Below are 26915 nucleotides of genomic sequence, written 5' to 3' on the forward strand. Positions count from 1 at the left end.
ACCTTCCTAGGACTCGGTGACAGCCGCTGGATTTCCGTGCTAGAGACGTTGAACATCACCGTCGGCGAGCACTTTGAAGTCCTCACGAGTGGCCGCCGTTTCGTCTACACCTTCTTCGACCTTTGGGACAACAACGGTGAAACGGTAACGTACGGTTACACCTGCTGGTGTACCGTCCAGGTGGCCGCATTGTACGCGAACCGCGACCTCGTCCTCAACTACTACGGGGGTAGCGCGAGGAGGGCGCAGGCGTACCACGGCGCCTTCTGCGTCAGTGCGGCCTTCGCGTTCTCGCGATACGCCCTGTTCGGAAGCTACAGCGCCCAAGTGCTTCGTGGCAGCATGCGCACAATAGCCGATTCCGTGACTCGAGCCGTTGGCGACAGCTTCCTGCGCCGCCTGGCCCGGTGGCGCCATTTCAGGCGTAACATTGAGGTCGTCAGCAACTGGTCGTCGTTGTCCAGAGCGTTGCGGAGCTTCGAAGCAGTCCACGACTTGGAGTTGGCTCCCGCCGGCCTCGACATGACCGACTCCTTCGTGCAGAACTGGCGCAAGTCGACGCTCGTCTCGAGAAGTGCGGACGATTCGGTGCTCCTAGCGGCCGTCAACTCTCTGGAGCTGTTCGCCGTGTACGTTTTGGGACCACGGAAGGACTTCCAGCTGCTTCCTGCCGCGCTTTCCTTCCCACTCTTCGACACGGCGCTGACGGCACCGATCGTATACGCCGGATTTGGTGCGAGCGTGGCGTGGGCGCTGGGGCTGCTCTTTCTCGCAGCGTACAGCTCGGACCCTAGGACGAACGCGACCGTGGCGCAGCTGAAGAATTGCGTCGCCGGCAAGTCACGCGGCACTGTGATGGACATAGACGACGTGACGGCTCTGGCCCTGGCGGCGGACGCCGTGCTCGATGCGCTCGAGCAAGACGTTCAGGCCACGACCGAAATGCCCATCCCGCAGCTGGAACACTTCACTCCGACGCAGCTATTTTTCGTGGCTCTGTGTTTTGTGCACTGCGAAGGAGGCGACGCTCGTGGAAATAGGGACGACATCTGCGACCTGTCCCTCAGGCACGTCCGGCGGTTCGCGTTCGCCTTTGACTGCGCCGCCGAGTCTCCCATGAACCCTGCGCAGCGTTGCGGCGGGCCTTAGCACTTTCGGCGTTTTGTTTCCTTCCCTTCTTTCTAATGCACTCACTTTTTCTTCATTTAGCTTACTGGTTCTCCTTTCGTCAACATTTTTCTTTAGAAATGTACGCAAGGTTTAGCTTTTGTAATGTACTATATGTGAGATGTAATATTCGGGGTGCGATTATTCTGAGGCAATGTATATAATTGTTTATTGGGTTTTTTTTCATGGATTCCGTAGCTGCGCACCTCCCGCTTCTGCATCGTCTTGATTGGGAGTTGTAGGCTTGGAAGTTAAGCTGCAGCAGTGCTTCCTCGTCAAGCCTAGTCGAGCGGTGTGATTAACTGCTGACATTACTAGTTACAAATGTGCACTCGGATCTTCTACGACGACTCGCGCCTTGTATTGCATTGTTGTTTCAGTCGCCATGTTGACCGTAGAGACCTTTTGTTGCTTAGTATTGAAGGCAGCTTTTCAACGATGAAAGTATTGTACTTGTCCTCGGGTTGATAGGTTCTATAGGCAACCTTTTGTTATAACCGATTGATTATCAGCCGCACTTGCGCTTCAAGCGTCTTGCCTTGACGAACGTGCTGTCCTTTATGCGAACTAAAGGGCAGCGCTCTTGTGGTTTCTGATCATTTGCTTTGCTACAGTAGCAAAATAATTCAGCGTTAGCGCCTGCCGTCTTTCGTTCTTGTTCAAGCGGTGGGTAGCCGAGCCCTCGTCCTGTCTGAGGCGGATTTTGCAGCCGAGTGGCGAAAAAATTGTTACCGTTAGCATGCAAGTGCGCGGCCTGTGCTTACTGGACTATCGTAAAGACTGCAGGGACTGCAGACGTCGCGGGACCTTTCTTTTTAACCTCACTCATCCTGCCGGGCTACTTGCAAGTAACTTTGGGTCCAAGTACTCTAGGCTGAAATCGTTGTGCTACGTCCAGTAGCTTTAGACAATCTTTCATTGGCGTGCATGCAACTTCTAGTGTCTGGACGTCCAGTTATCACAATTCTGTCTAAACGGTTGAACCACGAGCAATTTGCAGTGCTGAAGTACGCGCACGCAAACGCTGGAAGTAATCTCGCTGTGCTGCATTTCTCCAGTGGTGCTGTGCCGCATAGGGCGCCTCGATGCCACGCTTCTACGGCGGGAGGTGGCGCTGACATCGAGGCACCCTGTTTCCACGCGTTTCGTTGCTTGCCTCTCTGCGTTCCCTTTACTGTGCGCCTCGCGTACCGCTAAGTTATCTCGTCTTTGCTGCTGATCTTTGCTCTCATTTGTCGTGGCTTGACGAAGAATCCGCCTGTCAGGTGCACTTAATAAGACTGACCTTAACCGCTACGGCCAAGTTACGTTGAACGCTGGAAAAAACGACTAGCCACAGCCTTTGCCTTCACATATGGGGCTCAATATAGTGGTAACGTGTCTTCCGCACTGTGAAGCTAACCTATATGGAGAATAATAGAGTAATGTAGAGAATATACTATATAGTATATGTATGTATATATGCGCAGTGGGTCCATACTCAATGGCACATATCCAGTGGTCCAAGTTGCTGTGGTATACTTGGCAAGTCCACAGCAGACTGCACTTGCAAAGTGGAGGGCAAAATGGAGAGCTTAGCTTTATAAAGGAACAGATGAGATGAGAGATAGCTAAATGCTCCTAAATTTGGGCTGCATGGCAGTTGGCCTGGGGGCTGCACGCTAACGCATATTGAGCAACCCGCGCCCGCGTTCATACTTTTATATGGTGTGTTGTTGCTGCATTCAGGGCCTGGTCATATCAGGGAAAAAATAGGCAGTTTTGCTGACTAACGCAGCACGTGTCACGGACATTTGGTGGCGTCAAGCACATTACAATGAAAAAAAGATCTGGGAACATAATATCTTTGGGAACATCTAAGAAGGACGAGTTACCACCGAACGTATTCCTTTAGCTATACTAACGCAAAAAACAACAAAAGAAAATACACTATTCATGGAGTACCGTCCATAATGCGATCGAATACGCACTTTCCGCGTATGCTTTTGATTGAATGAGCGCATGTGGTACCACATTGGAGCGAGTGAGTGAAATAACTTTAGTGGAGGTCCGGCGAGGGCGCGAACTCTTCGCGCACCCGGTTAATCCCACGTCCGGACCGGCAGGTCTAGCCCACAGGCCCGGTCGCGGGCACGCCAGACAGCCAAGATTTGCTTGTCTGGAGCGGGGCTACGCAGAAGCGAGTCCCACTCCTCCTTGCTGAACTTGGAGTACGTCGACTCGCACTCCCAGAGCATGTGCGCTAGAGTGGAGGTCTGCCCGCGGGACGGGCAGGCGTCGTCGTCATGTGCGTCGGGGTAAACTTCGTGTAGAACGGCCTGACACGGATATGTGCCGGTCTGTAACAGAGAAACGGCTTGCGCCCTATTCAGCTTCGGGTGAGGGGGTGGAAAGAACCTTTTATACATGTAGAAGAAATTCATAACCTCGTTGCGAGTAGCGGGAGAGTCCCTGTGGCCGTAGGGGGGAGCCACAGGGACCACTTGGGAACTGCCGCTTTAGGTTGGCTAGTCCGTCTTACTTTTCGCTCACACGGCAGCGCATCGAGTGTAAGCGTCCATCAATGTTATTTGAATCCAGCAACACTGGCGCTAACAAAATCGTTTAAGGCTTTCTATTAGGTCGATGCGAATAACACGCCTCTTTTCATCGACACACTTTTAGAACCACGTAATAAATGGACCAAGGATTGGCTGGCCGCTTTCTTGATATGCTGCTATAGCGCGGCTCACAATACCAGAACTAGAATTTATACAGATATATTTCTGATCAGTTGTAACGGTAAAAGACGCCCAACGCTTTTTGTCTGTCTCATATCTAAAAAAAAAAAGAAACGTTAATGGAAATAGCATTTTTCTGTCGACAACTTATAGCATCAGATCACGTTTTTTTTTTTTTTTTTTTTCAATGCGAAGATGCATGGGAAAGAAGTAATGACAACAATAATTGTCGGAACATTCGTTGCCAACACTGTTTTATATCAGGAAGCTGATGTACCCACACTAGATTGCATGTTGCTCGTGATTACGGTTCAAACATCTTTCAAGGTTTATGATTTTTCAAAGAGACGTGCACAATATATACTTATCACTGAAACGTCTGACATTTTTTGACGCACCATGGTCGCGGTTGTGCAGCTGTCAGGTAAAATTTGTGCAAGTACAGTTACAACTATTGAGTGTGTCCATACATCAAGTTTTCCATTCTTAATGATGCCTTACTAAAGCTCAAAATTGACTTCGAGGACATATTTCCAAATCACGCTAAACTATGGCCTAGCAGACATTTAAGTAATATATTTTAAGACCACCTAAACCAGCTAGTATACTGATAACATAATAGCTAATGACACTTCTCTGTGCAATTAGAAGGCAGGAGTGGAGATCTTCTCTGAATCTCTTCACTGGTCTTACTCTGTTCGCCTTCCCGACCCCGCACACATATTTCAGGCAGGGTTATTATCGATTGTGTTAGCATTACAAAGGCTTCCCCAAAATGACTAATTGGCTGTGATTGTGACCGACTCGCTGTCTGCTTGCGCAGCACTTATTGAATCTTCAAATTGAAGAATTCTGCGAACATTTTGTTCGATGGTTCCCCCGTACTTATACGGCAAGTATACTTGCTTTGAGTACCGCGACATCGTGGGTTGCAGTTTGAATCAAATGGCTGACTCATTCGCACGAGCATTCCTCAATGGCCCTGTCATGTCTGTTGTGTCGACATCAGCTTATGTAACCGCGGCTAGGTACAGGCAATTTCTCTATGTCGCGAAATTCAGCAAAATCCACTCTAACATCGTCTTCTAATTTCCACCATCTTTGTTTCCCAAGGGATTGACGTCCTTCAAGGCAATTTGAAGTTTCCCTTACAAAACTGAAATGTCGTATACAACCTCTAAATATTTACTTGCACAGGTCTTATCTCTATGTTCTTTTCGCAATGCACCTGAATCTATAAGGCATTTTTATCTCTCGTGCCGCCAATTTTTCAAAGCAAAGAAAACAATTAGAAATTTCATTTCGACAACTTGGGCTCTCGCTAACCTCGCCAGCCACTCTTTCTCTTGGGGCGAATTCACCGGGGTCCAGCCACAGGGATGCTTTTCTCGCACTTTACGATTTTATTACAGACACAGAAAGGGTACCTTGCTGAATTTCTAAAATTATCAATTATTCATATTATTTCACTTCTTTATGTTAAGTTATTTTATCTCAAAATTCTTAACAGTAAATTTTTTTCTGATTTCTTTATAATATCTCTCAAACCAGCGCTTTGCTATGTCAATTAAGTTTTTGTTTAAATTCTAATAAACATACATCAAACTGCCTGCTTCTTGGCCAATCCCCCCTAATGGGTATGAGCCAGTATTTGGTGGCAAGGCATGTCGAGTACTGCTTGGCACAAGTTCAACAGCGTCTCAAGTCATTCGAGGATGAGAAAGAGAGAGAGAGAGAGAGACACCATCCTATCTTCCTAATTATTATTTGAGGCGCACAGTGCACATGCATATCTATTTCTCGATCATTTCTTGGCAGGCGGCTACAGCGCTGCGCAGAGCTGATTGAGCTGTCGTGTTCGCCGGAGCTATGGAATGCATGCACCGACCGGCTCAAGCTTCTAGTTCCGTTTCATAAGAACCTCAATAGGAACAAATTAAGAAATATAGCTACAGATGCCTCGAGACTGGCACCTCTCCTCGGTGGCCGGTCTGTGAGCAGACGTTCTGTTTCATTTCTCTGAACAAGAGTAGCCGTCTGCCTGGCGTGCGAACAGCGCCGGAACCACCACCGACGTTATTGTAGACGCTCTCAGGACGTAGCGCAGCTCGCTGGGATGACGTACCTGTTGAGGCGTCCAATCAGCCCTCGCGCGTTTGTACCAAAGCGACGGTAGGTCGCCGAGACTTCGATCTTCGGTAGATATAGATTATGGGAAGCGTCCGCAGGCGGTCTACCCGTTAACGCATCGAAACCAAATGAGGCGGGGAAGCATCACGTGGACAGTTCTTCGGGCGCTCTTCGTGCGTCTAGTGTTGACATCGGGGTGACAAAAGGCGAATTTTGGTCGACGAAAGTCTCGGCAACTGATGGCGTTCTTAAAATGGGGTGAATTACTCTCTCCTCCTGCGGCACCCTCCTCCAATACGGCCATTCGCAACGTTGGCGCTAAAACCAGTTATTAAAAAGTTGATTAACCAATATCACTTAATTAGCGATCGGACTGCAACGGCTACTCGACCGTTTCGTGATTGCCGTGCTGAAAAAAAACGAATAGGGAGGAAATCATCACTGCATCGATTAAATAATATTTTCTTTTCTTTTTAAATCGAGATCCATCAAAACAGATCGTCTGATATAACCATCTGTACTATCCCAACTGAGATGCCGGTCACCGGCCCTGTTCTCTGCCGAGTTAAGCAGTGAAACAACAAACTCTGCCTAAATGTTCTCAGTGCATCAAGCATGCGTCTTCAAGCGCATAATTCCTAACTGAAACATTTTGAAGCATATAACTCGTTCATTAAAGTTTTCTTTTCCTATTTCCCTGGGCTTTGTCGCGTCGTACACACACACGCAGTGAAAAAAAAAGAAAGCCCGATGGCGTCCTAGTCAACCTGGCCTGTACAGGCGTCAGGCAAGGCGGCAAGGTGAAGCTGCCGGAAGACACACGCCCGGGGCCAGCCACTCCCCATCAGTCGACCGCCTGTACGCGGGCCTGCTGCAAGCTACACAACAAACGCTCGATAAACAACAAGAGCGGCCACTCGCCGCTCAGGTCGTGATGCGCGCTCGCGCGGCACCTCTCAAAAGCAGAAGGAGAAAACCGCGCGCCGAGCGTGTGTGCCTGTGCGTGTGTGTGTGGGTGGGGGGGGGGAGTCGATTGTCGCGAACCGAAATCGTGACCGACCGCACCGAGCCTCGCATATGCACCGAACAACTGGCAGAAGTGTCGAGAGAGTGCGGCAGCCGCCTCCGTGGTCGAGGCACGAGCGCGCGTGGATCGCCCTCGCGGGAGCCTTGTTTTCGCGCGCGTATAATATTTGCCGCACGCATCCGCCGGTCCCTTCCTCTTTCCTCCTCCTCCTCCTCCTCCTCACCGGCTGCACGGCGCGGCCGTTTATTCAAAAGAGCTGCTGCTGCTGCCCGGCTTTGCGGAACGGCCACGGAACTCGACTCGCGTGGCCCTCCGCCGGCGCATACGCGCGCTTGGTCCTCGTTCGAACTCCCGTGGCAACAGGTCGCGCACGCCGTACGGGCAGGGGTCACTCAACCGGACTCGCCACCGCTGCTGCGGAAGCTGCTGTAGCGGTTGCTCTCACTTGCCTTTGCTTGTTTGTTGCGGTTTCCTTGTTTTTTTTGCGTGTGTTTTTCGTGCGCCTTACCTTGCGGCATTTGTGTGCATATATTCATGTAGAAATTGCAGTATAGTGACGTGGGGCCGCTCTGAATGCGCAGTTCTTCGCCCTGGTTCTCGCTTCCTTTTGTTTCCGTAGCAGGTTCGAAATCGCGAACAGTTCCTTCGTGATTGTTGTTGATGTTATCCGTTGTAAACTTTCAAAAGGAAAGAAGAAAACCACAGGTCACTCGTCAATGCATTAGGCCGCTTTGCGGAAAGACAGAGCGACGAGAAAGCGTTATTTATTTATTTATTTATTTATTTATTTATTTATTTATTTATTCGCCTACGTACTTCCAGTCTCCAAGACGATTTATATAAAGGTGGGCACACAAAAAATCACTACATTGGTAATTTGGCTACAAGAATGCACGGGTTATAATGAAATTAAAAAAGAGAAATGGCTGCCCTGTTAACATGACACAATTAAGAGCCAGAAGTGATGACAATATTTTTCTTTGTCACACGTGCGTATTACTACAATTTAGTGTGAAAAACGATAAATGAAAGCGGGAACAATACTATTCAGAAAGACAGTGAATGGGCGGGTAGTCTCGAATAAATGATCTTTCATCAAAAACAAGAATAAATCGCATATGGAAAATGTATATATAAAGCGACATCGTAATGTGTAGTGCTCGTTCACCGCGAAAGCAAAAGTGAAGGGAACGAAACAATATAACTAAATACTTTCATTTAGTCGGAGTTATCACTACGACGTAAAGAAGAAGAAAGTAAGAAAAAGAAACGCGAGCAGCGTTTTCCAAAATAAAATGTCGTTGGATACAGCTACAAAATTAGTAAGAAAGTGATTTCATTCGTTCGGCGTGACCGGAATAAAAGGTGCCTGTGCAACCGGGAGTTGTTGCGAACATATGCCGGTTATTGATGCGGGAAGAATAATGCGTGCGGCTCTGGAATGATCTGGTTACGTATATAGATAGTCTAGTAACATTACAGTATAATAACTCGATGGATCCTGGCTAGGGGAATCACAGAGAAAAATAAGAATGATAACGTGAGAGAGTGAATTGTGGTACAGATACGGCAGAATTGGAGAGTCGTTTTAGCGATAGAGGTTTTGATTTAGTTGGGAGGGTGTCGACGAGAATCTGGTTTACGCATTGAAAGCCACGGTAGATCCTAATTATGTGTTCGGTTGACAGTTTGAACAACGTGTACTCTGATCCGGCATAGATTTTGAGAAAGAAAGCGTGTCGTATTTAAGGGTAAACGTTGGTAAGATTCACTAGCTGGCCTCGATTGAGAAGGGAAGCTAAATTCTCTTTGCGTCGACTGTTGGTTCGTCCGGTGTGTCAGTCGCGATCGCGTTGCCGGTGGCATGTGCTGCCATTACCTCATTTCTGTGCCACGAACGCCGGTATACCTTTGACGGACACGGCCATAATCGCGTGTATACTCCTCTGCTTGTGATGCATACACGCGCACATCTCTTGTTATAATGTGCGTGAGTGCAGACCCGACAGTGGTGGTTCGCATTTCAGGTCGCGGTTATTATCGTCATCAACCTTAGCCGTTTTCAAGTCCGCAGGTTGCTCGCCAATGTCTGTTCGTATGTTGCTTTGCGAAGAGGGGAAGTGGCGCGCTCGTGCTAAAAGTTGGCAGCCCCCTCCTTTTCCTCTCCAATATAATGGCTTCCGCAAAGAAATGCCGTGGGCCCGATGCGTGTGCGTTCTCCGTCGATCGGTCGATCACAATTGACAAGCAATGGGAACGTGAAGATTATTTCTTTTTATCTGTCCGGCCCACCGGCTTCGAAGTGCTTACCGTAGTAACTGTGAGACGGAGGCTGCGATGGCAGCAGCTGCGCTGATGTTAGGCGTGCGATGCGACCATGAACTGGAAAAAAAAAAGAAAGCCGAAGAAAGAAAGAGCTGATGACCGTGATGGGTGGTAACTATTTATTTTAGTAAAGGCTGAGAAATACTAACGAAGGTTAAGAAAGTACAGGGGAAGGGCGATTTCGAGAGTGCTCTGGTACAGTTGAAGAAACACATCAGAAAAGATGCGTTTCATGCCGCACATACCTTTTGTGTATAAATTCTTTGGCGTATTTCTTTTTCTATCTCTTTCGTATTTCTCCGCTTGAATTTCTCTAAGTGTGAGCACAGGACGCTCTTGTATCCTTTGTTTTGTAATATCCTGAGTTTTTCATGTTTACGCTCCTTTTAAGTTGTCCTGTTTGGAACAACACCATATATAGTATTTAGAGATCGGGTCGCGTTCTAGTGTAATGTAACCGTATACATGCAATTTGTTTTTTTCTTTCTTTTTATTCTGTTTCGGTGTCTGCTGACTTGTGTAATAATATTTTGCCTTTCTGTTCACGTTTTGTCTTTCACTCTCTTCTTTCTTTTTTTTAATTTTTTTTCTTGCTAAGATATTGGGGTAGCTGGCTGGGGAAACTTTTTCCCTATACTTCACGGCTAATAAACGACAAAGACAAACAACGATGGTAGATTAACGTGAAGTTGTGCTCTGAGAGCGTAACTCAGTGCACACATAGAATGCGAACGTGCAAATAACCAGCGATATATCCAATGATTCGATTGTCTGCGATTGTCGCGTGCAGGCGTGTGTATGTTCGCTTTTGTTTCTTTCTGTCCTCCCTCTGTACCGTCTCGTTCAAGCGAACCTCCACACGATTACGTCTGCGAAGTTACAAAGCAGCCAGAGCGGAGTGAGAGAGCGAGAATAAGAGAGTTTATCGGCTTAGCCAAAAGCGCGCGAGCACGAAATTTTCACGCTCGATCGCACCGGACCTCTCGCGGTATAGGTCGAGCAAATACAAAAACGCAAAGCGCGTCTGAAACCGGAGAGCTGGCGGCTCTCTCTTTCCTCTACTTCATCTGTCTGTATTCCACAAGTGCAGCCGTTCATTTCTCAACGCCTGGCAAATTTGAAGCCTCGTTACGCAATCGACCAGATCACACCAGCCGGTCGGTCATTCGAACGGGGATTAAAGCGGCCGCCGCCGCCGCCTTAAGCACACTTCAGTGCGTGAAGCCGGCCCCCGAGCTGCGTCTGCACTGTCACGGGACTCGAGCGAAAGCAGATTCACGTTCCCTCGCTTCTGCCACTGCTATCGTGACGTTAATGTATTCACCGCTTGTATATATATACGCAGATCCAATTTGCCTCCTTTTCTCGCCCCCGTCGGTTGACTCAGTCGGTGGCTCTGACGGGGATCGGAGGGACCGACAGATGCTTTCTCTCTCTCTCTCTCTCTCTCTCTCTCTCTCTCTCTCTTTATTTTATACTTCGTTCTTGTAGTCGCACGTGCCTTGCCGTCATCCTTGTTGTCTCGTTTGTTTGTTTGTTTTCCTTTTTTCTTTTTTTTTTTTGCATTTCGTGTGCAAGAAATGACGCCACCGTCGTGACTGAATCCTCTTCTTTGTGGATGCCGCACGCCAACGTGCTGGAATCTGCAGCTGCACGGCTTTGACTGCCGCACGCATCAGCGTCGCCGCAGACGTGGTTCTGGGAAAACTTCCCGATCGCACCGCACCGAACCTCTCTGCCGAGAAGTTTTGCTGGTCAGTGACGGAGACCCGAGCGCGTTCTGTCGGGACAACAGAGCGCGTACTCCATGATGAGAAAGATCCGTTATCAGATGTCCAGCTTATAAACACGTGAGGTACATCCGTGTAGCACTGCCATTACCTTTCCATCTCTTTCTTGTTATCAGTCTCCTTTCTTTTTTCCACCTACCCTCTTTTCACATCGTGACCGAGCTATCCGTGATGATAAGGCAGTTACCACAGTTTTCTTCATCTACTGATCACTTTCTAGTTTGAGGAATCCCCTGGGTTTATTGGGGGATGCCATGGAAAAACATTTCTTTCAGAAAATTCTAATCAGCGCAAATTCAGAACGAATCTACCAATTGTTCAACCGGGCTTGTATTCAGAAAATGCTCTTGCGCCATAATTGCTCATCACAAAAAATTCCAACCTATCCTGACGCTGCACATATTAGTGAATTAAGGCGACCTACCACTGGCAAAGAGCACTTAAAAGCGAGAAGCTTTTTGAATTCGTGCCCGGATTTGTGCTCATGTGGAGGGCGCAGATAAACGGAGAAAACCGGTATTGCATGCGAAGACCCTCGAACTTTTCGTTCATCTGTATTACGCGAAGACCTTACTAGCAACGGGAATATGTCATGACTCACAAGCCAGCTGCCATCCCCTAAAGGACATGCCTTTGTGTCTTTTTGAGATCCTTGAAAGGGTCTATCGACCGTTTTGGTCAGCACCGAAACTGTATGCTGCATAGCGGGGACATTATACAATGTATTCACAATACTACGTACCATGTGCATTGTACTGTATTCTGTGCGCGCGCCTGCGGGGCCGGAAAAACTCCCATTGGCACATCTCTTCTCCTAGAGCTTGTAGAGGAAAATATGTTTTGTTGTTGTTGTTTGATGCGCCACACCCACGATTTGATTATGAGGCACGCCGCAGTGGGGGACTCCGCATTAATTTTGATCACCAAGGGATCTTTAACCTGCCCCCAGTGCACGGGACAAGGGCATTTTTGAATTTCGCCCCCATCGAGATGCAGCTGGGATTTCATCCCTCGACTTTGTGTTTAGCAGCGCTACACTGTTATTATTATTATTATTATTATTATTATTATTATTATTATTATTATTATTATTATTACGATGATGACGACGACGACGATGATGATGATGATGATGATGATTTATTGTCTTCCCCTTTGAAACGGCGCGGTGAGAAATAGTCACCTAGCCTCCTTGATTTAATCAGGTATGCTATATGTTTTTCATCCTAGCATTATTGTAACTTCCTAATCTTTTTTTTTTTTTTACTCAAAGCTTCTCTATCTACCTTGTACCGCTACCTATGCTGGTACCACATTCGGTCGTGCCAATCTCTTCCCTGGATATTCTTTTTTTCTTGCCACCAATATTCTAAACGTCTCGTGCTTATCTCGACTGCTGACCGGTTGATGCTTCCGTCCACTTTAAATCCAAGCGCTTCGGGAAAGTATCCGTCACGTACTGGTCTCGCTGGGTGAAACCCTTCGCATTCCATTAGGATGTGCTGAGTGGTCTCTGTATCTCTGCTTCAGCATAGACATGCCTCATCTAATTGCGAATACTTGCTGCGTTATGTTTTGGTCCTTAGGCAACCATCTCAAGCCTCAAATAGCAAGGCACTTCCCTTCGTGTGATCGTACAAATTTTCCCTGCTGATTTCTTTTTTTCTCATTTTTTTTGTTGTAATCTCTAGTCTTTTTCGTTTCCATTCCTTGCATCCAATTCGTTGTCTCTGTTTCTCACTTTCTTTCTGATTACTCGTGGCTGTCTATTTACACTTTAAATTACCCTGTATTTGGTTGCCAACTTTCTTGGCCTCTTCCTCCATTCTGTGCCCACGCTTTTTAGGTACATATACTCGTGCACATTAGCCGTCCATTTATTTGGAACCATGTTCCTGAATCTTTCTTCAAAACTAATTTTGCCCTGCGCTTCTCTGACGTCAAAGGAGGCGCCCTTGCACTGCCTCATTTGTGGATTTGCCGTGGGCTTCCAAAACCAACCGGCCCACCGATTTTTGGTCAACTTACAACCCCGACGATATATCCGATTTTAGGCACAGAAGGGCATTTGCGAGTGTCAGAGCTGACACCATGACTCCTTTCCAGATTCCACGCACCACACTTGATATTTGTTGTGGCCCCAAAGTGCCCTACATAGATGTTTCATTAATGTCGCTTTCCGCTTCCCTTTTATTTTCAGTTCATCTTGCTGGGTGCTTGAGACCATTGCCGCTAAGCCACCGTGGCGGGTAGGAAAACATGTGTCGTTGTTTCGTGCTGTGCTCAGCTTTAGAAGACCGACGTAAATCTTGAGCTTTTCCGATTTTTCGTTTACTATCATAGTGACGAGCTCACTAATCATGAGGCATAACGTGGGACTCGCAACACCATTCCCGTTATTAGCAAAATGCTTAGTACACCGACTTCGAAATTTTAAAGCAGCGCGCTTCGAGCGCGTAGCCATTAAATGCAAGAGGTTAATAGCGTCACGGTGGCGTCGATGAACACGACGGTCAGCGCCTTGTCGCGGAGCCCAAGAAAGCAGCGACGGCAGGCGCATGCGCACAGACTCTTTCTTGTCCGAGCATCAGTTCAGTCCAGTTCAGTTTATTACCTTAAATGTCCCCTGCCTCTCATAAGGGGTGGGTTTTTATAAAATAGCAAAAATATCGTGAGAAATAATCATTTAACAACATGGTCGGTTACAAGTTCAGTGAACGAAGATGGACAAGTGGTAGTAGCGGTGTTGGGGGGAAGGCCGTTCCAGTCTGTGGCGGTTTGGAAGAAAAGGGAGGCAGTGAAGGTCACAGCACGTGGGTGCGCTACTTGAAGTGGATGGCTGGTGTGATGAGATATGCGTGCTGCTGCTGCTGTGGTGTAAGGCTCTTGATTAAGGGAGAAGAACTTGTGGTACAGGGAAAGACGGGATATGAAATGGACATGAAAGCATTGGCAAGCCGGATTCTGATTTCAGAGATGAAACGCTGACGTCGTATGAGTATGAGGTATGAATTAATCTAACAGCACGATCTTAAACTGATTCTAATGAGTCGGTGAGATATGCTTGATGCGGGTTCCAGATGGCTGACGCGTATTCTAGTTTCGGCCTGACAAGTGACTTATGTGCTAGTAATTTTACATCCGGTGGGACGTTCCGTAGATTCCGTTAAAAAAACCTAAGGTTTTGTTAGCTGCGGAGATAATGCTAGTGACATGTGCGCGTCAAGGACAAATCGTGAGATAGGGTTACACCTAGATATTTATGGGATTGTACTGGTTCTAATGGTGTGTTATTAATTGTATATGAGAAGAAGAAAGGGTTGCGACGGCAGGAGAAGGGCACTAATTTACATTTGTTGGCGTTAAGAGTCATGAGCGAATTGCTGCACCATTTTAAGACAATATTAGGAGCATTTTGGAGAGCGGTATGATCAGAGGAGCTATCGATAGAGCAGTAGATGACGCAGACATCTGCAAACGTGCGTATATTACAGGATACACCACTTAGGGAAATCATTATATTAAAAATAACAGAGGACCAAGAACAGATCCTTGCAGCACGCCAGAGGTTACTGGGAGGGAACATCATAGGTTATTGTTGGTTAAAACCATTTGTGTGCGATTAGACAAAAATTCCTTTATCCAGTTTAGAACGTTAGGTTCCAAAAATCCAAGAAGATTGCGTCAGTTTGTAAGTTGGTGTCAAAGTTAGTATGGAAGTCATGAACGAAAAGAGCTAATAGAGTTACGCAAGAGAAACCTTTGCGAAAACCATGTTGTGAAGGGTGAAAGAAAGTGATTACAATCCAAGAAGGCAATGATTTTTGAGTAGATGATATCCTCTGCTATATATAGGCTACAATGCTATTCCGGTAAACTCCGCATAGCCCCTCCTGCTTGTCCGCCTTCAACGGAAACAGAAACGCGCACTCGTGCTCTTGCGCGCACAGTGGCCATAGTGGCCTCGTTTTCGTGCTCATTATTCGCTCATTTCGTTTCTTATTCGTGTCGTATTTTACGCGCAATTACGTCGACATTGTTTTCTTCAGCATCGACACTTCCGAGGTATCAGATCAGATCAGAGGTAGGAGATAGTGCAGTTTATGGTGCAATGTGCTTAATGTTTTACAATATTGCCACTATAATACGCGTGTACCTTGAATTTTACCTACTCTGCAATTAATTATCGCTTCTTGCGGGCACCGGCGAAGCCGCCTTCTAGGCATCGTTGTCTCGTGCAAGCCATGCGTAGTCTAAGCGAATTCACTGCATTCCCAAAAAGTGGGCCGTAGAATTGCGCCGTAGAAGCGGCACTAAAAGCAGCGGTAAAACTTTTCCGCACAAATGTCTATGTCTACGGCGGTGCACCCTTTGCTGGCGTTTAGGACAATGTGGTTAATTTTGGACTACGTTGGCTCCAGTTACGTCGGCACTGTTAATTTTACCTTCTCTGCGACTAATTCTCGTTTTTTGTCTCGTTGAGACCTACATTCCGGTACTATTTGTGACTGGCTATACGAGGCTCTGAAGGCGCGAAAGGGCCGTGTTTTTTCTTTTTTTTTTTCAAGTTCGTTACAAGATAACCAGATCTCAGATACACCAAACAGGTGTGATATCAGCTAAGAAGACCCTGTCTTCAGAAGCGGTTGTAACGAATATATGTGCTGATAAACAGCAGAGGCTATACCGGATTCAGTGGAATGACCTAGCAGACGATACTCGGGTACCAGGACGTTCTGCGCGCATGCCCCTACCCTCGCTACTCTCGTAGGTGCGTTTCGAGACACGGCGCTGACCGACGTGCCGGTCGACACTCACGTGAGAGGAGAGCTGTGCAGTTGGTTGTGTGTTATGGCGTATGCGCATACGTCTTAAGATCGGTTTCTTATTAGGCGGCTCCATGTAAGTGGTCGTAAAGGTGTCTTGCATTGGTGGCCGTTTGCAAAAGCTTTAACTGGCGTACCTGAAGCTCCTCCGCATCCAGAAAGAAGAAAATATTTATAGGTATAGGTAGCTTTGCCATTAGTCCACCACATGCGTCCAGGTACGAAGGCACGACCCATTTTCCTGGCAAGCCGTCATCGGGTCATCCCCGTATATAGCGCTTGCGCATACCCTTGCTCCCGGCTATTGAACCATCTTAGACACCGTCGTTGTGCATCATCGGATGAGAGGAAAGCGCAAATCGACGTACTACTACAGCGACGACGAAGACAACAAAAGCAACAACAGCAGCAACAGCAACAACGACGACGACAACGACGACGACAACAGCAAAACAACAACAACAACAAGACGACAAAAAAGGAAAACTGCATCGTATAGCTGAGAAGCGGAGCCCCAAAGTCCGGCGCTCCGTTGGTACAGGAGATAAACGGGGCGCGCTTCAAGCTTCAGGCGTTAACGTGAAGGCAGCGCAGAATTTGGGCGAGGCTGGCTTTGATATTCTTTACTTCGATAGCGTTGCACTAATCACGTACCGAGGTATAGATGCTTTTAGCATCCTGTAATATGATATCTGATAGCGCAGGGATCTTACTTACAACAAAACTGTTGACTATATTGGGTCCTTCTGTTTGTACATGCCTGTGCGCTTTAGGAATTATATCGATGAGCCGGCGGAGAGCAGAAATGCCGATCCCGGTTGCAGCGGCGGCAAATACGCTCGCGTACTTATATAGCGCCTCATAATGAAATCGTGGTTCTGGCCCGTAAAACTCTAGAATTCGATTATTAGTTTTTAGAGCAGAGATGCGCTAACTAGCAATACACTGTGGGTAAAAAATGACGTGCAGTGTAAACCGGTTTGCTAGGGCTTAGATTTTCTGCAGCGGGAGCGATTTAGTGGCAAGCAAAAGTTTTCTTTAAGGCAGGTTAACAAGGAAGACCTCGTCCCCGTAGATGGCGTAACGCGCGGCGTAGTTGGACGAATAAAGCAAACCCCGTATCGGGCTCTTGCTGTCGCAGTAAAATTAAGTGAGGTCCGACAGCTGGGAAGGGCAAGGATTCTTGGCACCATGAATATATATAGGACCTCTAACTTCTTTTTCTTTCTCCCTCCTCCTTCTCTCCACTTCAGATGGCACAAACCCCTGTGCCATATACACGTACACGTTTAGTGCTCCATCACCGGTCGTCACTCAAGAGAGGTTCGCATTTGAAAGCTCCAACACGAGTGAGCCAAATTTATGGGCCGCTGTCTCCAGCTGCAGCATCTCAACACAACGCGAGCGCATGCGTAGAGTAAACTAACGGAACTAACTAATGTTGGCACCGGAAACGAACCGTTACGCGGAGTAGCATCGCCGGACAAGTGTTGTTGGCACGCCGGTGCATCAAGCGTAGCGCGACATAAATTTGATGACGGGCGAGAGGTCGGTCAATGACAGGCGTACTGGTAGCGGGCGGCATGTAGTGCTTCCGACACGTGCCGTTTTGTCCTCCTGCGTCACTTCCATCTCTGCCTGTATTTGTCTGTCTGATTCTTTTGTACTTTTTTTAGTCCTCACTCACTTACTAACTTGTATATCGGGAAAGGAAACGGCTGATGGGACCACGCCGATTGCCGTTGCTTTCACACCTGCACGCGAGGACGTCGCAGGTTCAGTGAAGCATCAAATGAGAAGGGACTCGCGCGGAAACGGGTGCATTTGCAACCTTAAGTTGGTTTCCTTCGCTCTCACACTCTCTCTTATAGTGCGAAGGCTTGAACAGCACTAATGAAGAAAGAAGGCGTTAGAACGGTAACAGGCTCCACGAGAGACAGGTTCGTGTGGTCGGCAGGAGGAAAGGGATCGCTGTCGCTCACGTGCTGGGATATCCCCAAAGGGATCCGCATTCGCTTTCCTTGGGGAAGCGGGGAATCGTGCGTGTAAGCCGCCGCCCATGGGGCCCAAGAAAGTTCCCGGGTCAAAGCCGCGTGATTCAATTTGGCCAAATTGATCGGAAGAGCCACAAGAGCTACCGCACCGACAGGTCGCGAGAAAGGAGGAGTACAAAGCTTCGGAGGGAATCGGCGATAAAGGAGAGGAGAAGCGAGGAGAATAAGAATGGGTATATCCCCCTGCCAGCAGCGCATAGCCGCGGGGAAATCGGGTTCAACAGCCCTAATCCCCATTGAAGATGGAGTGGTTGCGCACGGGCTTCCGGATGCAACCCTCCTCGCTGCTTTTCCGGGACGCCGCACCGCGGGCTCGGCTTCCCTACGGTGGGGAGCGCACCCTAGGGACAAACCGCGAGGTCTGGAAACGCCTGCCCGCCTTTTGTCTTACCGCCCCGAAGCGGCGTTTGCTCGATCACCCGAGGGGTGGCGCCCCGTGCTCGCCTGCGGGCGCTAGCGTAGGGCCCTGGCACGCCACCGCGACCTCGAGGATATAAATGGGCTTTTTATGAGGGCGCCGGCAAACGTTTACGTTCGGGCTTAAATTCGCGGGTCCTCTTCTCCTCCCCTTTTCTTTCCCTGCCTTTCTCGTTGTTCAGCGCCGTCTACGCTTTCACCGGCGGCTCAGGGTTCAAGCTTCGGTCAAACTGTGTCTCCGTCTGGGCATGCGCAACTGTGATCGTAGTCGCTCCCTGAAACGCGGCGGAGAAAGCGAGAAGAGGAGGCGCGCGTGCGTAGCTTGTTACCGCCGCATGACGTGTTTCTGGAGTGGCGCGCTATCCGCTTTAATGCTGCCGCTTTGAAGCGGGCTCTGGGCCGGCTGGTTTTTTCCGCCTGGTCGACTGCGGCAGTGGCGGCGGGGGAGGACTGAAAACGAGGACGATGGCTTCAAAGGGGGGGCCGGGGGGAGAAAGGGGGGTACGATGAACGTAGCAGTAGCGGCTGCCCCGACCGGGCTTTACACAGCTTATACACATCTGCGAGGCGCTAAATCGTCGCGCTGCCTCCGACGCGTTTGTTTCAACGCCAGCCGTGACAGCCTTTCGAGACACTTCGTTTCGCGTTGTTTTGCTCGTTACCGACGCGACACGCGCAATGGGCGGGGCCACGTGCTCCACTGTTGGAGCGGCGCGCTTGAAAAGAAACGTTCATTGGATGCTGCTCACGCATTGAAGCGGTTGAGTATTGATAGCCGCTTGCCTCTGATGCCTTCCCATTTTATTCGCAACGGTTGCTCCTTTTATGAGCGCCCAATTGCACATGGTTCGATTCCCTCGTGCATAGTGCCTAACAAACAGCCTGCGCGCGCAGCAGCGCAAAACATCGTGACTGCATGTAGTATTAACAGTTTCTCAGCAAAGCGACCTCTCGTGCTTTAATACCGCTGTGAAATCTGAGCGAAGACGAAACAATGGTCCGCAAAAAGCTTTAAAGGTTCTCGAATAAATACAAATGCGCTGTATTGCACAGTTGCCAGTCCAAGCTTGCTGTAATGTCCTTAGCTCCTTGTGTGTTTGTTTTGGTTTCACTAATTGGAAGTTTCAGAAATGTACCAACTAAGCCAGTATTGAACCTCACTACTGATATTTTACTTACAATAGTAAGTTATGCATAGTGTCCTTGAAACATTTTGTCTGAAGCCTATTGTGTGTCATGTGTGCCTTTGTAATGTGTAATCACGCAAAATTTTACTTGCCATGGCAAGCTATACTTATCATTTGCACCGGCTCATGTCATCTTGCCTAAGTACGTCTAAAAAAAAAAACACACCGTGCTCTTTCACTCTGTGAAGAAGGATGTCCAGCGAAGCTGTGTATGTGGGCCCGTTAATGGCGAACGTTTGCACCTCTGCCGAGGGTCGGCCCGGCATTGCACTATATTCGGGATAGGCGCACGTATGGGGAATGCTTAAAGCCTGCTTCACCTCCGCCGCGGGTCAGCCCGGCATTGCACTATCTTTAAACTTAAGGAATTCAAATTAAACTAAAATTAAAATTAAGCTAAACCAAATTAAATTAAACTAAACTAAAATTGCACTATCAAATTAAACTTAAGGAATTCAAAACCGAAAGAAATAAACTGAATAAAATACTAAGGCAGGCAAAAATAGATTACTATCAACGTCTGTTTTTTGAAATCAACAAGAAACGTCCGGATGCGGTTTGGAAAATAATAAATAATGTTTTAGGTCGTCAAACTAAAAGTAGTGTACCCAAGTCGATAAGCTACGCAAATTGCGAATTGATCGGTAAAGCACTGGCAGAACATTTCAATACTCATTTTTGTGAATGCAAGCGTTACGCACACCCATGACTCCCAAGTCATGTATTCACTAGATAAATGTGTTTCAGCAACTATATTTATGGAGCCAACTGACGAACATGAGGTGTTTACAACAATAAAAAATCTTAATAACAGCAATTCATTGGATATTGACAATCTACAAATTAAGTCAATAAAATATGTCTTACATCACTTGCCATTTATCCGCACGTTGGTCCATATATTCAATCTAGCTATAGAATCGGCGACTTTCCCAGACGGCATGAAACGAGCTAAAGTATCTGTGCTATACAAACATGGCGATATAAATAATGTTTCTAATTATAGACCAATATCCGTCCTACACATTTTTTCCAAAGTGCTAGAAAAAATTATTGCTACGCGCCTAACAAAGTTTCTAGACAGACATGATGTAGTAACAAACTCACCGTTTGGTTTTAGAAAAGGTAGATCTACGGAAGCCGCCCTTTTATCCTTGAAAGAAAGTATTGTGCAAAGCATAGACAACGGAGAATTCGCCCTCGGGCTCTTCATCGATTTTAGCTAGGCATTTGACTCCATCAGTCATGACACTCTTAAATATAAACTATCAATATATGGAGTACGCGGACATCCACTCACTTTAATGGAATCATATCTCAGAAATAGAACTCAGTGTGTATGTATTAACGACGTCCTATCTTCTTTCTTGACACTTAAAATGGAGTGCCGCAAGGGAGTGTTTTGGGCCCTCTATTATTTAACTTATATATTAATGACTTAGTAAATATAGATCCTACAGTTGATTTCTTTATATATGCGGATGATAGCACTATACTCTTCTGTGGAAAAGACGCAAACGAACTAATTATCAGGTGTAATGCATTGCTAATGAAACTATCTGATTGGTCACATTCAAATGTGATCAGAATTAATCCCACTAAAACGAAAGCTATTCTCTTCAGAGCCAGAAACAAACCTATTCAGTTGGAACATTCAATCACTTATTTAGGCAAACACATAGAACTAGTTAATGAACACAAAATACATGGAGTAATATTTTCATGTCATTTGAGTTGGGATGCTCATTTTAATAACCTTCGAAACATGTTTTCTGCAGTCGCCGGTGTACTATCTCGCTGTAGAGCTTACATGCCGACAAAAGCCAAGCTACAAATTTATCATGCATTGTTCACCTCGCAATTTAATTATTGCAGTTTAGTATGGGCAACCACAACACGAACTAACATAAATAAAATAGTTACATTACAAAAGGCTCTTTTCCGACACATTGCTAATATTGAAGCCCGATCAACAACAAAAACATTGTCACAAACATACCAAACCATATGGGTAGATCGATACTACGAATATCGTCTTTTACAAATATTTTATTTTGCAAGGAAAGAATGGAGAGATTTTCTTACATCACTAGCGACCTTGCAGCACCATGACATACCTGTGCATTTCAGAAACCCTGAACCTTGGGCTTGTACCGCGCTTTCGCACCGAGTATAAGTTACAATCTATTAAACACAATTTGCCGAAAATTCTAAATAATCATGTTCACGCTAATAAATTCTCTCGTAAAGAGTTGAAGATGTATTTCGTTAACCTGTAACATATATATTCATGTATAACGATGCATATAAATGACCATGTTTTCTTTCTTGCCTTTTTGTTTTATTTGTACAAAAATGTCTTGTTGCTTCTTACATATCTTTTCATAAGCATGTATCTGAGTTTTCAATTTTATGTTTACTTTATGTTTAGTAAATTTCTGCTTAAGTTTTTTTGTACCAAGAAGGTTACTGTTATCCTGCTGCCATGTGTAACGCCTCCTGGGTCCAGTCAAGCTGCTGACGGCAGCTTTTAGCCAGGGAGGACGTTTCTAGTCTGTACTAGAAGAAGAATAGAACTTGAACTTGAACTTGAACTTGAACTTCGGGATCGGTCCAGGTATGGGGAGTTTTGTGTCTGTACACGGACACAACCATGTGGGTGCTAGCCCTTAACATCTTCGCTGTAATTCGCTGTAAAATTGGTTACGTATTTGTGTTTCTTAATTAACTAATTAATTAATTAATGACGACGACTTACGCGGGAGCAGTGGCACAGGCGCGTTCGCGCGGTAGCGCCAACGAGACAGCTGTGGAAGAAGACGACGACGCTGGAGCCAATCCTGATGATGGTAGTTTTGTGTCTACACACGGACACGATCTTGGGGGAACTAGCCCTTAACAGCTCCGCTGTAAAAGAACAATAACAAAGGACGGGGAAAGACGCATAGGTGGGCGTCGGAGGCCGGAGCCATCACTCGCCGAGTGATGGCGATCCATCAGTCACCTAGGTGGCATCACAATACTTCGCCGTAGCAAAACAGAGGCTTCGCCTTACTAGCATAAGTTATTCAACATTCGCCTGGAACCTGCGATTGATGAGCAAGGGCATGCACACCCATAATAAAAGTGGGTTCAATCTATTCGACTGCACTTCGTGAACTAGCTTTTTTCTGCAGCATGGCGGCTTCTGCACGTCCCCGTTGTTTTCGCATCGTGCAGGCTTCCTGCAAGACGAGTTTTCAGCTTTCCCTGCACTCGTCGGAGAGGTAATGCAGAGCTTGTGCAGCTGATGCATTGGGGGGTTTTGTACGAGCAGGAACTGGCATGAACTAGTTCACGATGTGCAGTGCGAATCGAATGGGCCTGTTATGCGGACCGCGGTTCTTGCGAAAGAAAAAAAAGACTGGTTTCCTCGGTGCCTTGACGTGTAGCCTGAAACCGACGACTGCAGTTCATACTTGACATATTGCAAACATCGTAGTGCCTGCAACTGTTGTTGTTGTTGTTGTTTGAAGGCGAAAGCCTTAGATGGCTCATAGGTAAAAAAATCCGTTATCAGGCATTATGTCACCAAAATTCAAGCGAACCAACTTGGAGACACCATCACGACCTTTGGTGTTAATTAAGGCGAAGTGAATTACTGTATTCAAACCCACGACCCAACTTGGAAATATGGGCGAACCGACCATATCTCCAAGTTGGATTACAACTGACATCGTGAAGGTCGAGAGTCGAACCCACTACCTTTGGCGTTAATTAGGGCGAAGTTAATTGAGACATAGTTAATTAAGCCCATGACCTTTGGTGGGAGAAAACAAGTGATAGGAAGTAACAACTGATTCGAATGAAAATGTCGAGTAATGTAATCAATTTCTGGCGAGCATGCAGGCTTTCGCCTTCACCCTCTTGGCGTATGCTAAAGTGACTGTCAACTTTTTTGCGACAAGGAGAACGTTTCACTGCTCCGTGGAATTTCGGTCCCGGGTGCGCCTGAGTGGCACTGCGCGTATATGAGACTGCGCTTTCTATCGGAAGCCCTTTCCGTCGCATCTTCATATGAAGAGCCCCTTCATTGTTTCTTGAACGCGGCCCTCCTCTTTCTTTTAACCTACTTGATGTATAGGTGTCTCCTCAAGTACCGTTATACACGCCGCCTTATCTTCCTTCCCTATGCGTACAGCGAGTAGCTGAACGGGAGCCGTGCCTGCTGCGGGTGGCGCGGGCCATGTTCGTGTGCGCCCAGCAGCCGTGTCCGAACCGGCGCTGCTGCGGCGGTTCGGCGAGCCCGGCGTGTCCCGACCACCAGGCACTGACGTCGCTCAGCCGCGAGGACCGGCGCCGGAGACGCCGGGCCACGCAGAAGTACCGGCTGGCGCACGCCACCCGAGAGCGCATCCGCGTCGAGGCCTTCAACGTGGCGTTCGCGCAGCTGCGGCGACTGCTGCCCACCCTGCCGCCCGACAAGAAGCTGTCCAAGATCGAGATCCTGCGCCTGGCCATCTGCTATATCTCCTACCTCAACCACGTGCTAGACGTCTGAATCGCGGGACAGTTAGTTGACAGACAGTCCAATTCGCTGCCCTTGGTCGTCTGGACAGGGGTGAAGGGACGAGTTCTTCCAATCCGCAATTCAAAAAATGTCGAGGTTCTCGAATCTCTGTTTAACGGACATTCGTTTGTCCACTGCTTTTACCGAGAGCCTCCACTGTACAGGCGAATGAAGGTACACGCTTTAAGAAAAATTAGGGTACTATCTTAAGAAAGCAGACGTTCTGACAAGCAGAGAAGGGGCAGCTTTCCTTTTTCTTTTTCTTTTTACTTCAGCAATGCTGCACTAGTCATCTTGTGCTAAGGTGTAGATTATTCAATAATCCAGGATAGGACGCTTAAAATATCAGTAATATATATAAAAATGGAGTTACTAAGTCTGGAGTCCGTCATGTACGGTGTACTCTGCCTTGTTCGAGAATCCGCCACCCTAATTCAGCAATCGCACTTATACAGACAGTCTGAGCATTGTTGAGGTTATGGAGAGAGCATTTTAATATCACTAGAGCAGGCTTGCAGGGGGCCTTTGTTGTTTAATAACTGCAGACGAACAGGATGGTAGGTTACACTAGAGCCGATCATCCCATGACACAGAAGGCCTGCTTCTTTTGAGTCATGGTTGCAATATTGGTTGCAATCATGGTTGCACTCCCAGAGCATATAGCACAGGGCAGCTTGTTTCTCCGACATTTCCTCTTGGCATCAGCGAGGACACCTAAACCCTTTGATGACATTTGACGAGTTGTGCGTGTGTATAAAGAAACATAGTAGAAGCCTACAGCCAGGGAACCAGCGGAGACAAAGGAGGCACACAAAGTACACAGACGCAGCGCTGAATACTTTGTGTGCCTCCTTTGTCTCCTTCGGTTCCCGCCCTGTATAGGCTTCTACTATGTTCAACCAACAAGCACAACTAGTCACTCTGCTATGTATAGAAAGTTTAGTGACGCTAGATATCGATGTCCAAGCATCCTAGGTGTCCTCAGCTTGTCAGCTGTTCGATATGTACGCTCTGTCGTCGTGAACTGCAATGCATATGGCCTGTGCCATCAGTCGTTGAAACTTTGTGGAAAACTCGTGTGGTATTTGTACCATGTTTCGTTAGTCGCTGTATAGGGTGAAACGTGAAGTCCACTGTGTGCAATTCCCACCGTGCAGTGACTCATTCGTTCACAGTACGAGAAACACGATAGAATGCTTCTAGGCGTAAAATCATTGTGTTGCGTTTTGTGGTTTTCTTCTACCGCCATATAAATTCATTATAGAAATGTAGAAATGTAGAATCTTTAACGCATTCCGGTAGCTTATAATGTTGAAAGCGACTCCATTCTTTAGTGAAATGCATCAACGCAATGAAAGACCGAAATTGGCAAGGATATTTCACGATTTTGTCGGCGATTTCCGGGGCATGCAGTGGTATGCGACCTAATTGTTTTACGCTGACTGTTCTGGTTGTATTTATGTTCATTATATGCAAGTCTATATAACAATTAGACTTCTCGTACTAGTTCCCTTCACTAAGGTGATTCTGAGTCAGGCCCCCCTACAACGTCACTATAGAACTCCAAAAACCGGTAATCGTATAGATGCACCATATACGTATATTTGCCGCTTATTCGCCCAGTAATGAGTGTATCTGCTTCAATTATTCAGGCCGGTGCATGTACCATATTGAAGTTATATGCGGTGTACCACATTTGTCATGTTCGGTGATTGACAACGAGAGTCCGAATTTTCCAATATCGCGTGTCGAGATATGAAAATTCAAAGGCTCGGCCCAACCTCTGTTCAGTCTTTGGATGTCCCTGTATAGCTTCCGCATTCAAGGAACGTGGTTGTTATCGAGTCCAGTTGATTCTGCAGATTTGCTCGTTGTGGAACGAAACTTGACCGGAAGCGGAGCCAGAGCTTCGCCCATAACGCCCGCCGGAAGACGCCAGGGTTGAAGACAGCGTCAGGACTTCGGAAACACAGGGTATTGCATCTCGTGAGTAAAGCTTTCTTTTGCTCCGTAATATTGGTTCTTGTTGACGTGGATATGTAAGATGATGTTAATGCCAGATTAAGCCGGCTACTCCTAATCGTGTGAGAAAAAGGAAAACATGACAATTATTGGTGGAGGGCTACAAACAGTTAGCTTCCTATACGCAAAACACTTAGGCAGACTTCAAAGGGAGACATTGCATGCCATTATACAATGAATTGTTTGGAGAAAATTATAAGCACATCGCTTAGTTCACTGTCAACCGAGGGGAGACGGAACACGAATAAACTTTATAGCAGTTGCAAACAAGGCGCAGAATGTCACGAGAGAACGAGAGAAAAAATGAAGCAGCGTGGGAACTAACTGCTTCTGAATATTAAACATACGCAGCACGGTGATCAGAAATATTTGCACACCCAAGTCCTTGCATTCACTTGTATGTATACCAGGCTCTAATGCAGGCCAACGGTATGAATAGTTTCCAGTAAATTTGATTTGTTACTCTGATTTATCGCTTTCTGCACCCGACAACTCGAATTTATGGCCGCGCTGCGCTCTCATTCTTGTCAAGGAAAACTACTAAAATTCAAAATGAAATGCTTGCGACGCACTGCTCGTTGCAATACGACCAGTTGCAGGTGAAATGTGGTTTGCGAGAAAAAAAGAAAGACGAGGAAGAAGAAAAACCTTCATACGCGACAGTTAAAAGAGGTAGCTCATTTTCGTGGCCATAAATTTAT

General features: G+C 47.0%; 1 protein-coding gene across 1 annotated transcript in view; it reads left to right on the forward strand.

The window, feature by feature from the left end:
• Nucleotides 1–26915, forward strand: part of LOC126532104 (helix-loop-helix protein 1-like) — a 134640-nt gene that overhangs the window by 47132 nt on the left and 60593 nt on the right. The window contains exon 2 of the mRNA XM_055071058.2: nt 23824–26178. Coding sequence (XP_054927033.1) covers nt 23869–24183 — 315 coding nt within the window. The 5' untranslated portion in view covers nt 23824–23868 and the 3' untranslated portion in view covers nt 24184–26178. The remainder of the gene's footprint in view (nt 1–23823; nt 26179–26915) is intronic.

Source organism: Dermacentor andersoni, chromosome 5 (genome assembly GCF_023375885.2).
Source record: "Dermacentor andersoni chromosome 5, qqDerAnde1_hic_scaffold, whole genome shotgun sequence".
Classification (NCBI taxonomy): Eukaryota; Metazoa; Arthropoda; class Arachnida; order Ixodida; family Ixodidae; genus Dermacentor; species Dermacentor andersoni.